The sequence below is a fragment of the Tetrao urogallus genome, assembly GCF_951394365.1.
Source record: "Tetrao urogallus genome assembly, chromosome: 4".
In the NCBI taxonomy this organism is placed as follows: Eukaryota; Metazoa; Chordata; class Aves; order Galliformes; family Phasianidae; genus Tetrao; species Tetrao urogallus.
In genome coordinates, this window is record NC_136817.1 from 14810311 (window position 1) to 14824988 (window position 14678).

Here is a 14678-nt window from a genome sequence, read left to right on the forward strand (position 1 = left end):
AGCAATACTTACTGAAGAGAGCTTGAAGTCACTACTGTGCTCTTCCAATAAGGAAGGAAAACAAACAAACAAGAACAATCTGGTTTCTTGATCAGCAGGATACGGGTTATTCAATGAAAATGAGGTCCAGAGTCTGCCCTACACCTAAGACAACAAAAAAATATAATAATCAAAGACTTGGTTAATAAGTTGCCTTCACCTACCCTACCCTGTAATTTTTGCAGATGCCTCTATAGTAAAAGGCCTGAATAACTTCACAACACCCCCAAAAAATGTGATTTCATTCATGCTTCTCATGCTGATTCCAATTAAATTTATTCGACTGTATTTTAATATGGTCATTCTGAACTTGTCTGAATGTAATGAGTTCAAAGTGTTGTTAGATTAATACATTCCTTTGCTCTCCTAAAAACAAATAATCAATACTTAATACATCATTAAGACTCAAGATACCAAAAAAATAAGCAAAAAAAACCCTTTAATGCTTATCAAAAGTTAATAACAAAATTGAATAGGCTAGTGCTAAAACAAGCAACCCATAAAGTCATATTCTGTCATTATATGACAGAAATAAAAACATACTATCACCAGAAACTTTTATTTTAACACTGCAGAAAGCATTAGGTGTTACTCTACCAGCCTATCTGAAATAGCTGATTCATATCTGCCTGCTCTAGAAGAATAAATTACTTTGGTACTGAAATACACGCATGAGAAACTCCCAAACAAGGGAATATTAAGTTATGCAATATAAGCTATAAACCAACATAAATAACATAAATACAACAACACAAGCACTGGTAGCTGGTATCAACCTCAAGTCATGTATTTTGGTGTCAAAACTGGTAGGTGGGGAAAGACAGAGAGGAATCTTCCACCATAGACATGCTACCAAAACCAAGCTTTTTACAAAGAGATCTGTGTACAGCTATCTTCTTCTCAACTGAAAGAAACCACTGAAAATTGGTTCTTAGAATTCTAGCCACCTTTTGATTGTAATGAAGTAATGAAGACCTTGCCCAGTCTTCCTGCTCTTTTCCACACAGTAAGTATTTCCTGGTACCAGAAAACCAAAGGAAAACTAGCACCCCACAACCTTGTGTACTCTTCTCAGAAAAAAAAGTTCCCGCTCACAGTCTTCAATTCAGGCTTTCCTGAGAAAAGATCCCAAAGACCACCATCTCGCTCCTGGCAGAATCTCCAAAGCACAGCAAACCTGCTGTCAGAAGCACTGTGAGAAACGGGAAGCAATAGCTCAGCTTTGGAGGTGACCAGCAATATACGGTAATGATATACTAGCACAGGGGGGTTCGAACTTGACGATCCTTGGGATCTCTTCCAAACCAAGCCTTTCTATGATTCTAAGGCTATGGAGACAACCACCCCATGTGCTGTAGGGATGTCAGACAGCCTCCACAGGGCACCTCTGCTGCTTGGAGCAGGGAGACAGCTTGGGATGTTCCTGATGCTGGGGGAGATCAGGGAGCAGCTGGCCTGAGAGAGCATCCTGCAGGCTGGGAAGGACGGGCCTGAGTAATACATGCAGAACAATCTGTGAGATGCACTAACCCTAGAATAGCAGTTACATCACTGCACTGCTCACCAGCAATCCTGAAAGAAGTTTGAATGAATGCTTTGAAGTCTTGCAAAGCAGCCTGGAGATTTTTAAATTCTTTCCATAATAAAAGCCAGGGAGGAAAAAATGACGAGGAGGATTTAGCCATGAGTTCAGATGCTGGCATGAGCTCTCTGTTACAATAAAGGAGTGCCAAGGTTCCTAGAAAAATACATTACATTCAAATGGAACATTGGCTGAGATGAATGGGTTGTTTCATTCTTTATTCTACTTCATTGATTAAATGGAGTCACGTAAGTAATTCAGGAGATTTCAATAAGAACGCTTCAAGACTAAGCTACTACTGGAAAGAGTGCAGAAAACACCACAAGAACAATTCAAAGGGTGTAAAGAACGCTGTATGGAACTCCTCAGAAATACCACTGAAATACAATAGGAATCCCCTATTTGTTTATGAGAGTAAGCAATGGGTGGGACAAAACTTCAGCCACTGCCCATCGATGTCTACAGGGAAAGAGGAATACAAATACCTCTCCTGTCACAAGTGGCAAATGCTATTGATGTGGCTAAAGATTTATTACTGCAGAGCTTAAGCTCGAAGAAACAACCATAGAATCACAGAATGGTTTGGGCTGGAAGGGACCTTTAAGACCATCTAGTTCCAAACCCCTGCCACAGACAGGGACACTTCCCATAGACCAGTTTGCTCACAGCCCCATCCATCCCGGCCTTGAATGCTTCCAGGGAGGGGGCAACAAGATCCCTTTGAAAGTCACTTCAGTTGGAAATCATGACCTGAGGAAGATGCTGCACAGTTCTGCAGGCCAAGAGCCAGCAGCTGTGTTCTGAGCATACAGCCAGTGCACAGCTTACACAGGAAGCTTCACAGAACTGTATTTCGAAACTGAAATACAGAAACAGAGAAATACAGAGAAACAGACACGTTAATAAGCGGCCTGCTAAAATATCCTTTCATTTTAGAACATTATCTCACAAAGAAAGCAACAAGAAAACCTAGATAGACTATCTATAAAACTACAGGCTAGATTCATTTCTGAAAGGCTTACTGGGAGCCCTGAACTTTTCCCGGCCGTGTTACTTCAATAAATAAACAAAATTCTCTCTTCCAACTAAGATCACGCTCCCCCCCCAACAGCAGAAAAACGCCTTCAAGAACAATAAACGAAGAATTCCTCACGACGAGTCACAAACGAGCCACACAGAGATCTCACCAGCCTGGAGGCAGAACAGCGCGAGATAAACATAGCGGCCTAAGCCAGGAGGCTCCGCTGCCTGCGCCGCTTCGTTCAGCCCACACGCGGGGTCCAACGAAAGGCGGCCCGCAGGCGCCCACCACCACCCGGCGGCTCAAAGTCCACGAGCGGGAGCGGCGCTCGGCGCGGCGAGGAGGCAGCTCGCCCTGAGGCGCGGCGTGGCGAGGAGGCAGCTCGCCCTGAGGCGCGGCGGGGACGCGCGCACCTCACGGCCCCTCGGACGCCCGCAGCATGCAAACCGCCAGCTTCCCCATGCTCGTCCCCTGCGCGGGAAGGTCACTCACCCGACGGCACGGCGCTCCTGGCGCTCCTCCCGCATCCGTTGGGCACCGCGTGGGGAGGGATGGATCGAGTCGGGGTAGGCGGAGCGCGCAGGCGCCCGGCGGGCACTCGGCGTGAGGCGGTTCTTCCCGCGGCGCGCGCCCTCTGGCGTCGGGCCTGGAGGAGTGGGAGGCGGATCCCCAAGGATCCCGGCGGCGCGGGGCTCGGAAGCGGTCGGAGCTCGGTATGGCGGCCGCTGAGGGGCGGGAGCCTTTACTGAGGGCTGGAGAGGAGGAGCAGGAGCAGCAGCAGCAGCAGCAGCGGCGACGGAGGGGCAGGTACGGGCCGCTCGGGCCGGGCGGAGGGCGCCGCGGCAACAGGCGGCCGGCGTCGCTCCCGGCTCCCCGGAGCCGGCGGCTGCCCTCGGCGGCGCGGCCCTCCGTCCCGCGAGTCGGTCCGGGTCGGGCCTCAGCGAGCGAACGGCCGTGAGGTTTCGCCCGGCAGCCCGCCGCTGCGGCTTTTCCTCACAGCGCCTTTGCTGTGTGGGCACCATCTGTCGTTCTTTCCTTTCGCTAGCAGTAAAACTAGACTTGCTGCGACGCTGAGCGTAGGCAGCTGTTGGTCAGAGGTTTTGGTTTGTTTGCTTTAGTCACGGCTCTGGGAGGTGCCTGGGGTTTTGTGGCTTCATACGTGGTTGTTGAAGCTTGTATGTGAAATCTGTGATGCTCCTGACGCAGAGATTGTATCGAGATCTCTCTCGATGAGCTTCTCCTAGTGCAACACTTGTGAATGCGGTGGTACCTGGTGGTACGTTTCTATTTCTTTTTTTTTGTTTCCTTTTCGTTATAATGCAATACAATCACATGTGTTATCATATTTTTATTATCATATATCTGTTAATTTTTATGTCTTTCAAAGTAGTATTTTTGAGCCTGCTTCTAAAATAGTGTTGTCTTCTATGTAGAAGTCCTTTGCTGCATGGGAGTTAAAGCGCTTCATGCAGTTGTCCTGTGCCGTGTGCGTGGAAAGTGTTCACAGTGTCCTGAGAGGACGTGATTGTGATTTCTTTCTCTTTTGCCCTCACAAAGCAGAGATGTCGTGGAAACGCAGGAGCATTACAAGAGCAGGTGGAGGTCTATCTGGATCATGTATCTGACTATGTTTCTCAGTAGTGTAGGTGAGTAATCATGGATGGATTTCAGTGCTCTTTGCTTAGTGGATACATTTAGATGTGAAAATGACAGTGTTTTCAGATTTTAACTACTTAACTCCTTTAACATTTAACTCCTTTAACTTTTGTGCCCATAGAAATGTGCATTCTGGGTTTTTTTTCTTCAAAAAAGAAGATAAGGCTTGCAAATCAAACAGAAGTTCACTTTTAGTGAAATGAATATGGCCGTGCTTGGAGAATAAATGACATTTTATCTAAATCTTTGTTTCATTGGGTTTGAAGTAGTCTGGGGTAATGGTAGAAATGAAGTAGTCTGGGGTAATGGTAGAAGGTAGTGGTTGTGACATAGAAACAAGCCAAGGAGAGGTCTCACTTTTATAAAGAGTGTCCAAAGTAAAACTTTCAGGAAATGAAAGTAGAAGCTTGGCCCTTTAGAGATAATATCTTTGTGAGAATGTGTTATCTATTTCAAAGAACACACCAAAGCTTGTTTTCTCTTAAGGGACTTTGCATCTCCACTGCAGAAAAAGTTCCAGTTCCAGTCCTAAACAGCTGCCCCTCCAAGTGACAGTTCTGTTGATTTTTGCCATCCGGCAACTTTCTGGGGGCCTAGAAAAAAACTGGAGGATTATGAGATATTTCAGAGGGGTTTTGTTTGCTGTTTTTTCATTTGATGTATTAAAAATTCTTTAATACTGTGTATCAAGACATTCTTTTTACTCAGAGACCTTGTTGTCTTTCCACTAAGAGGAAAAATTCTGTCCAGTTTGTTTGTGCATCTGTATTCTTTTCATTGGAGTTTTTTGCTTAGCACGTATGCAACTGTATTACATCCTTTTTAAAAATAGGCCTTCTTTTCCAAAAGAATTACTAATCTTTAAGCAAGTACATAACGCGTAGTTTTTTGAGGTGGCAGACTGAGTTTTAAGCCATAGCAGACTTAGGAGCAGAAGAATGAACCCACAGTAGTTGTTTCAGTAAACTGAATTACTAATAGGCATGGCAAACAAAGTAACTTCAGTTGTGTTTTTACTGCATTGCAGGTTTCTCAATTGTAATTATGTCTGTATGGCCATATCTCCAAAAGGTTTGTAAATATTAATGTTTTTGAATTAATCAGAGGACAGAACTTCTGCTCAGAAATTATGTAGTGTTATACAGAGGTGCAGCAAGGGGAAATTTGTGTTTTATTGAGACTTTTATTTTGCCATCCACAGATTGCTTATACTGTTGTATAAGATCTGTCAGTTGATTGAATTGAGGAAGGTACATCATAATCCCAAGATGTTTGGTTTTCCAACATTATTTCACTGTTGAACAATGAGTCAATTGAAATCTATAGATCTGAATACATTTGTAGAGTTAAAGCACAATATGTAGTACTTGTTTGCATTTTGAACAAAAGGAAGCTGAATCTAGAAACTCTTCTTTCTGTTTTGGATTGTTACACATAGACCTTGATAGTGGTAATGGGAAATTTCTTGTGTTCCTAGAGAGAGTTTTATTTTTTTGTTGCATTCTTGTCAAAAGCAATGTAAAAGGTCTCTAAAATTTTATTTTAATTTATGCTAGGATTGTACTTCTCATGCAATTGTAGAAGACTGTTCCAGATGCAAATTTGGAAGAACATATCCTGGGCAGAATGTTAGAGATACTGTTAAAATTGAGGCTGGTGCTGTGTTGGAGAAGAAAAGAAAATGCATCATCAGCCTTGTAGGACAGATTCAGGCATGTGCAGAGGTGACTTAAGTGATTCTTTGCTCCTAGCCTGTAAACTCTACCCTATTGCTTAATTAGGTCTGTAGCCTGTGACGTTAGTGGTGCTCTATGAGGAATAGTTTAATTCACTGCAGATGAGCCACTTCCATCTCAGAAAGAGAGCGCTTGCTGTCGGTTTGGTGCCCTGACTGAGACAGTTAGCAAAGCTTTATTGCCCATACAAAGTGCTGTGCAAAAGCAACTGCTTCTGAGGCCCAGTGTAGTGTGTTTATGTAATGCTGCACGGTGCCATGCCAACGTGCTAACGTGTTCGGTGGTAGCTCATGTTGCACACTGTTACTGCATGGTAATACTGCATATTACAGTGCAGAGTCAGGTGTTTCAAGTACTACGAAGCTCAAGAATCTAAAATGGTTTTGTTGATGTTGTATAAAGAGTTAATACTTTCCCTGTACAGCTGCTTCGTTTGTTTTTGCAGATCGATCCGACAGCAGATGCAAGTTTCTTGGGGTGGATTATAGCTTCGTACAGCATTGGCCAAATGGCTGCCTCTCCTCTGTTTGGTTTATGGTCCAACTACAGACCAAGAAGAGAACCTCTTGTTATTTCAACTGCAATTTCAGTAGCTGCTAATTGTCTTTATGCCTATGTTCACGTACCTCATTCACACAACAAATACTACATGCTTACTGCACGTGCTCTTGTGGGATTTGGAGCAGGTAATTACTGCTAAACTTACATTTCTGAAAATTAATAGATGTTTATTGTTTATTGTGAAATCATGTAGTTATGTAGTTGTAAATGAATATTATTTTCCTGTCAAATAAGAAAATATAACTGGAGAATTTAAGAATGCAACTTAGAATTTACTTGAACACTTCCTTGTCATTTGTTTCTGTTTTTTAAGGAAACGTGGCTGTGGTTCGGTCATACATTGCGGGTGCCACTTCTCTTACAGAAAGAACAAGTGCCATGGCCAATACCAGTGCCTGCCAAGCAGTGGGCTTCATATTAGGACCAGGTACAGCATTTCTTACTTCCTCACCTCTCTGGAGCCGACATTTCTCTAATATTCTGCAGGATGAAATCAGGCTTTGGAAGTAGGAATTCTCAGCAGCGGTATGTGGGATGATTTCAAAGCAGTTTGCCAATGATATCAAAGTAAAGTCATCAATAAATGGGATTCACTCATATATGCTTGCATATGTCAATATACACAAAATACTCTGTTCCAGAGAAATTCTAGTTGTTTGTAATTTAAAAACTGACACTTCTGTGTTACTGACCGCTGGAAAAACAATTTCCAAGCTGCTTTGTTGTACTGAAAGCTTATTCATTGAGAAGGGAGTTTAAGGTTACCCTACCACCTTTCAGAAATGACTGAAAATCTACTTTGCTTCCCATGTTGTACAAAATAACATCCAAGAGATCTTTCTGATCTTATAGTGAGCATCAGAAGGTCTTCATATTGGCAAAAAATAAAAAGATGTAACAAATATTACAGAGAACTCAGGGAATTAAGCTCAAGTGGTGTTTGTTGGGTCTGGTGTGATGCAGCTCCTGAGATACCCTTATCAACTTAATGGGAGAAATGGGTTGGACTGAGCTTGTGTTGTGAAGAGTGATCAGCAACGTTATCCTAAGCAGCCTCTACTCTTTAGTTGTCTCTTAAAGTTGGTGATGAAGATAATCAGTCATTAGGCCTGAAGTGCTCTGTGCACAATGATACAATGAGAAGTTTAGGGCAGAACGTTTTTTTGAGTTATAATTGCTCTTATAACTGCTGCCTAGTTGCTATAAACAGCTGTTGATGCAGTATTAAAGGGTCTACAAGCAGCAAACAAATTTGCATTATTTCTGCAATTTGCACAGGGCATAAATTCAGCTAATTCCTTTTTATAATTCGATACGAACTGTTTGTTTCCTCATGGTAAAGGACATAATCTTACATTCTTTTGCCCTGCGATGATTTAAACTTTATTGAAAATAAAATAGTATTATTCTCTCTAGCTCTCCTTTAGAGATGCTCCAGTCCCAGAGCCAAGGGTTTCCATACAGAAGGATTAGGAAAAAGAGTAAATCAATCATCTGCACGTGGCAAAGATTAACCTGGTACATTCAGAATTCAAAACTGAGTTACTTAAATGTCATTCCGTTTTGTGTACAATATATATGTTATATGCGTATTACTTAAATGTTACAAAGAACTTCTCTTGCTAGTTGAGATTCCCCTGGTATCCATGAGTTCATTTAGAACAGGATTCTCAAAATGTAAGAAGACTGACAGGTAAAATATTTTATTTGGCAATTATAAAACTAGGTAAGCAAAGTTGTTATATGTTTATTCTACGTGCTTTTCTTAATATGCTTGTTTTTAGTTTTCCAGACTTGTTTTACACTTATTGGAGAGGAAGGAATAACATGGAAATCAATTCATCTTCAGCTGAACATGTATACAGCACCAGTTCTATTTGGTGCTCTTTTAGGAATTATTAATATTATACTCATCTTTGCTATATTCAGGTAATCAAATTGAAAAATAGCAAAATATTCTCCCTCGGTTTAGTGGGTGGATCGCAATGAACCTTGCATTGCTTGGAAGGAATAGTAAGCCTGAAGTCTGGAGTGCTGAAACTGAAAATCTTTATTTCTTATTACTTCAGACTTTCTACTTTCTGTAATATAGATCTTTTGCATTATACTGATTTCTGTACGTGTTTTTTCTTTAACGAGAAATAAAGGTAGCCTGCTTACAGGGTTCTGTGGCTTTCTTTTAAGAAGGTTGAGAGAGCATTTTTATGCAGTTATCCCACTAGTGGCAATGACAGTACACAGATGTTCAATATTTTCCCACCAGAGTATTTTGTTTTTTAAATGCAGTGCTGGTCACTGCAGTTAAATGTAGGCTGTGCAGGTGGTATTTAAAGGAGCTGGGAGTAATTAGAATAAGAGATGCTGCCATTAAGAAATATGCTTAGTAATAGATCAAGTGAATATGTGTATTCCTGAGAACAGTTCTGCATTTCTAGGGAGCACCGAGTGGATGACATGGGACGGCAGTGCAACAGTATCAATTCTGAAGGAGAAGGTATCTGTGTTTTCTTTGAAGTTCACCCTGTGACTATAATTGGGAAGTTTTCCTTTCCAGCTATACATGAAGATGCTTTGTGGGGGGTTAGAGAAACAAAGCCTCCACTGTCACACAGGGAGTTGCACTGCTGTGCACTTGGGACCTTATCAGAGGAACTGCGGGTGTTCCGCTTCCAGCGGTAAAGATGTGTAGAGCAGTTTGCTTGTTTTGCTGCTGCTCAGGACTTGTCAGTCTCAGCATTACAGTGGGACAGCAGATGGCATAAACAATTTGAAATCATTTTCTCTCAGCGGAATTGGAGTTTTATCAATTCCATTTGGATCTGAAAAACGTTTTACTTAAATGGTCAAAGCATAACTGTCTACCTGCCCACCAAACTGCATGTTAAATACTTAACAAAGTAAAAATCTGTAATCATCATGTAAAAAAGCTTAGTTTGCAAATTTGATTATTCTTTTGTTTCAGAGGGTGGTGTTCTGGATCAGGATGCAGAAGGAAACATTGACCATGTTGCTGTTGTAGCACTAAATTTTCTTTTCTTTGTCATCTTGTTCGTCTTTGCAGTCTTTGAAACGTAAGTTTGTCGATGTTCTCCCAAAATACTGTGACATATTACATAGTCTAGCAGAGTATTCATGTCAAATTTTTCTATTGTACTCATTTTCTTAATCATACTCTTTATAAATAGAAGTGTTTCTAAGTTCCAAACCATATGCAGTTTAATTGCTGTATTCTGATAGACAGTAATGAATTAATGTGCAGTGATAAGTAAAAACATGTAGCACAGTGTGGTACACAGTGTGGAACATTCCTGTAAAAGGTTTCGAATGAATGCGTATACATATCTTCAACTTCTTAACTCTGAAAGCTCCAGTAAAGCTTATTTTGGTAATGATTGAAACAATTGACAATACAGTTATATTTGCAATATTTTATATTGTTAATGCAATAATATTTTTAAATACACAATTTTATACTACCTGTTTTTTTTTTTTTTTAATACATATGAAGAGGTAATCTATTCATTCACCTATTTTCTTTATGTAAGAAAATAATTCTATCATCTTTTCATAAGTCATCTGAAATATATTGCGTATGCTTCAAGAACTGGCTATCGTGTCGCAGTACTGAATTTGGTCTAGTGGATTTATTACTTTATAAATGACAGAAATAGTTTATAATCAGTCTGTGTTCACTGATGTCCCTGCTGGAAGAAAATGTTTCTACACCACTCTGATGTTAAGGACAATTTGTTTATATATACAGAAATGCCGTAGAGATGTTTGGATTTTTGTTTACATGTTGCCTTAATAAATAATAATAATGGGATTTTGCATTGTCAATTCAGCATAGCTACTCCACTGACGATGGATATGTATTCCTGGACCAGGGAAAAGGCTGTTTTTTATAATGGAATAATCCTTAGTGCGATTGGCGTTGAATCAGTTATTGTTTTCATGGTGGTGAAAATGCTGTCTAAAAAGTGAGTTCTTGGATTTTCTTGGAATGTTATTGTTACTTATGTTAACTACGCCTGGGAAGTTTTATACCCAGTCCAAATCTGTATTCTGGAAGTCTCCTACTTGTCAGTGAATTTGGGCATGCTGTGACAGTGAAGTACTTCTGATTTTGACAGAGCCGTGATACTACAGTTGTTTTTGTTCTGGTAACACAACCCCCTTCCTTGTATATCTTTTACCCTAGAATCACAAGAAAAACAAGTTTTAAGTTACTGTGATTTTGCTATTCTTGTTGCAATGTTTTGGTGGGCATCTTTTCTACAAGTTAGTGGGCTATGTCATTAACACCTTCCCAAATAATATTTTAATTAAACAGTATCTTTAATTTCATTGTTTGATAGGACAGGTGAACGTGCCATACTCCATGGAGGCTTACTGATTGTCTTAATTGGATTCTTTATCTTACTGCCTTGGGGGAAAAAACTACCAAATATCCAGTGGCAAGGTATAATTCCAAGTTATGCTGAACTACAGTCATGTTTTATTGAAACTTTTTTATTGTATCGCTTCTTCATGGCATGTTTTACTTGTTTTTACAGCGATAAAGAATAATTCCATTCCCCAAACAACCCCCACTGAAATGGTGATGCCTTTCTGGAATTTGCAAGCAATGCAGCTTCCATCCAACCACTCAGAACCCGCAGGCTGCCCCATCACGCAGTCGTGGTGCCTGAATACTCCCATGATCTATCTGGCTCAGTATATCAGCTCTGACATACTAATAGGATTGGGCTATCCAGTTTGTAACGTTATGTCCTACACTTTATACTCAAAAATTCTAGGCCCAAAACCTCAGGTAAGCACAATGCATAATCAGTTTGTTTCATTTGTTGTTTCCCACTCTCTTCACTAAGATGAGGGCACTTGCAGCCTGGAAGGCCAACTGTGTTCTGGGCTGCATTACAAGAGTGGCCAGCAGGGAGGAGGACGTGAATGTCCCCCTCTACTTAGCTCTTGTGAGGCCACAAAATTATTGAACTAATAATTTATTTTGTAAAAATTCAGGAAAACAAGCAGCGCTTAGACGTTTCTCTTTTTAATTCAGACAATTGGTGGGAATTCCTGGCTAGTTAAATCCTGTGTACCTATCTCTGTTTTAGGGTGTCTACATGGGATGGTTAACTGCTTCTGGAAGTGGAGCACGCATACTTGGACCGGTTTTTGTGAGCCAAATATACACTCACTTGGGACCACGCTGGGCATTTAGCTTAATATGTGGAGTGGTTGTAATCTCTCTGTTAGTCTTGGAAATAGTATACAAGAGACTTATTGCATTTTCTGTCAGATTTGGAAGGATGCAAGAAGAGAGGAGTTAAATACATAAGCAATGAGAATACAAAAACAATTTTAAAAATAACAGTCCATTGCTACTTTTTAACGTGGAGTGCCTAACCACTGACCTTGCTGGATGTGTGATAAGAACTGCACATAGGTACTGATGCATTGACAGATTTCAATTCATCACATCCTAACACATGGTTGTACCGCTGCAATAGAGCTTTTTGTATTCTGCTTTTCTAGCAGCAGAGGAAGGATGTGAATGAGTTGAATCAATACAAAGGCACATTTGAAATGCTCACATGCACACCAAGTACAACAATGAAGGTCACAGGTTAAGAATGTCCCTTTCAGGAAGCAGTGTATCTTGATTCTGTGAATCAGGATTAGTAACTCTTCTAACTACAAGATTAGTTAAGCTGCAAGCACTTTGTACAGAAAAATCACTACGTAAATTATACTACTGGATGCTGGTTTGCTAGCTTCTGAGCACTGGTTCATATGAAATGCCTTACTTGGAACTCTTTATTGGCAATGCAAGGACTTGAAGTGTGACAACTGTAGAGGAAACAGGTGCCTACTTCACAAAAATAGGTGGGATTTAGCTATTTACGTTGGTTAGGAGCCATTGAAAAATCCATCTTGGTGACTTACTTGAACTATAATAATTAATACACTGTTTTGGTACTGTTGTGTTGAATGCCTTTTTATAGCGAGGTTAACCTGCACAGAGAAGAGTATACATAGCTTTTCATAACCTTACTCTCTAAGAAGGAATTACTAAGCATAATAGTGTACACTTCCATTGTTGGCAATGAAACTGTGCACTGTGCCACCACTGAGTGATCAGTCTGAACTAATGCTAATTAAGTAAAAAGGAAGAAACTGATGGTTCTTTAGATGTTGACTATTTTCTGTAGACTTATTTTCTGATAATGTAGTGCAAGAAACAGGTTTACCTTTGAATCAATTATTTTTACTTCAAAAAGTGAATTATTTTTCATTCTTAACAGGGCCTAAGTTAATCTGTATGTGTTCACTTGCTGTTTCAGTCCTACTGGGGAAGAAAAACCTGAAATAAATGCAGTAAATACAAGTTGTAGTAGGTATGTTAAACAGCAGTATCTGATGTTTTCTTACTATATTAAATGTAATAAAGTAATCTTACTTAACTGTTAAAGCACTGAATGACTACAGAATTAAAAGATGATTATTTCAATACCTACTCAAGTGAATGCAGTATTTCTTGCTGCAGAATTCCAAGATGTTATGAAAAATGACTTTGCTATATTAGTGGTGAAAACAAAGAAAAACTTACACTTACATCACTCACGAGTTCTTTGGACATGAGAAACTAGAGTCTAGAAATTGTTATCAAGGAGGCTAGCAGCAATTAGAATTTTGTATTCTACTACTAAGTTTGTGCTGACTGTTAGGACAAAGCATGTAACAGTAGCATTTTTATTATTTTCAAGGATTAAGGATAAAACAGGTAAATATTCAGAAAACTTAATACACCTTAACAATACATTGATTGCAGGTTTTCAAATGCTTTTGCCATAAGACTTGTATTTTCACCAATTCCACTGTTGTTTAAGCTGCTGCATGATTGTTACAGGTTATCAGCCTTGGAATCTTGTAAACTGTTCTTGTTGCTGAAAGGTTTTCTGGTCTATACTGTGATATAACTGCACTTACTTCCCTGTCACATTTCTTCGTAAATTAGTTGAACCATATTCTAAGCATTTATGCCATTTCACTTTTTGGTGTTGGCTACATAGGCTTTTCTCAACTGTATGTACACTGAGTTGGCACACCCAAGTAGATTATGCCTGAAGATTTTCAGTGTGAGCAATACTACAAGTTTTTAAACACAGAGATGGCCCACACATCATCAAGGGTGAATTGGTACTATGAATGGCAGGCATACTATAATTAAAAGACTACAGAAATATTTTAAAAGCACTGACTGCCTTGCAGCCTACCTGTTTTATCAAAGCTGAAAGAATGCTCACATTCTATGCATGAGTAATAATAATGGGAGTATCAACACGTAAGAAATGCTTTCAAACAGCTACTCACAGCGCTGGTTCAGTTTGTTACTTATGATAGTTTACATATTATGAATCGCACTAAGTGTCTGTAGTTAATAAGAACTGATGATTATATAACAAGTGGAATCAGTTCAGAAAGTATAATTTGCTTTCCTATGAAATTTCATCTATACATACTTCAGTTAATGTAGCCCAGGGGTAGAATACTAAACATACAAAACCATTGTGCGAATGTTCAGCTCAGCAAGTGAGAAGAAGCTTTGGTTTTCATAGTTATTTGCCCTGAACTTCACCCATCCGTATGCTAACCTATGATACTCTAAAGTAACACATCAGCTTCTGGTACAGTTGAACTTTACTAGTTACAGGAAAAGATCTCAGTGAACTTGAACATGAAACAAAGAGAGCTGAACGCTTACCACTGCATTTATTTTTTGGGGGTATAAAATGCTTGTGCAGGGAATTTAAAAGCTGCTGCTACAAAAATAAAAACGAAAAGGTATAAAACATGTACATATTTACATATATTACTTGTAAGAGGTAAAAATACAAGTTATTTACAAACACAAACACTTCAACAGCCAGATATGTTTTCCTTGATTATCATCACTGAGTAAGCAGTGGGGGAACAAAAAAAATAGAGAAGATTATTTCCAAAAATGTGAGGTCATATAGAATTAAGTTGCTCAATGTTTTGCTTGAGCAAGTTCATCCATCATTTTGAGGAAAAATGT

The 14678-nt window shown here is 39.8% G+C and overlaps 1 protein-coding gene across 1 annotated transcript; it reads left to right on the top strand.

The window, feature by feature from the left end:
* Nucleotides 1–3357: 3357 nt before the first annotated feature.
* MFSD8 (major facilitator superfamily domain containing 8) lies at nucleotides 3358–11928 on the top strand (the record flags this gene model as incomplete). The annotated part of the gene is given in 15 exon segments (XM_079534661.1): nucleotides 3358–3449; nucleotides 4203–4288; nucleotides 5326–5369; nucleotides 5855–5956; nucleotides 5959–5994; nucleotides 5999–6022; nucleotides 6480–6720; nucleotides 6909–7022; nucleotides 8380–8524; nucleotides 9031–9089; nucleotides 9558–9666; nucleotides 10441–10575; nucleotides 10954–11057; nucleotides 11152–11408; nucleotides 11713–11928. Coding segments are annotated over 15 exon segments (1764 nt in total).
* Nucleotides 11929–14678: the final 2750 nt, after the last annotated feature.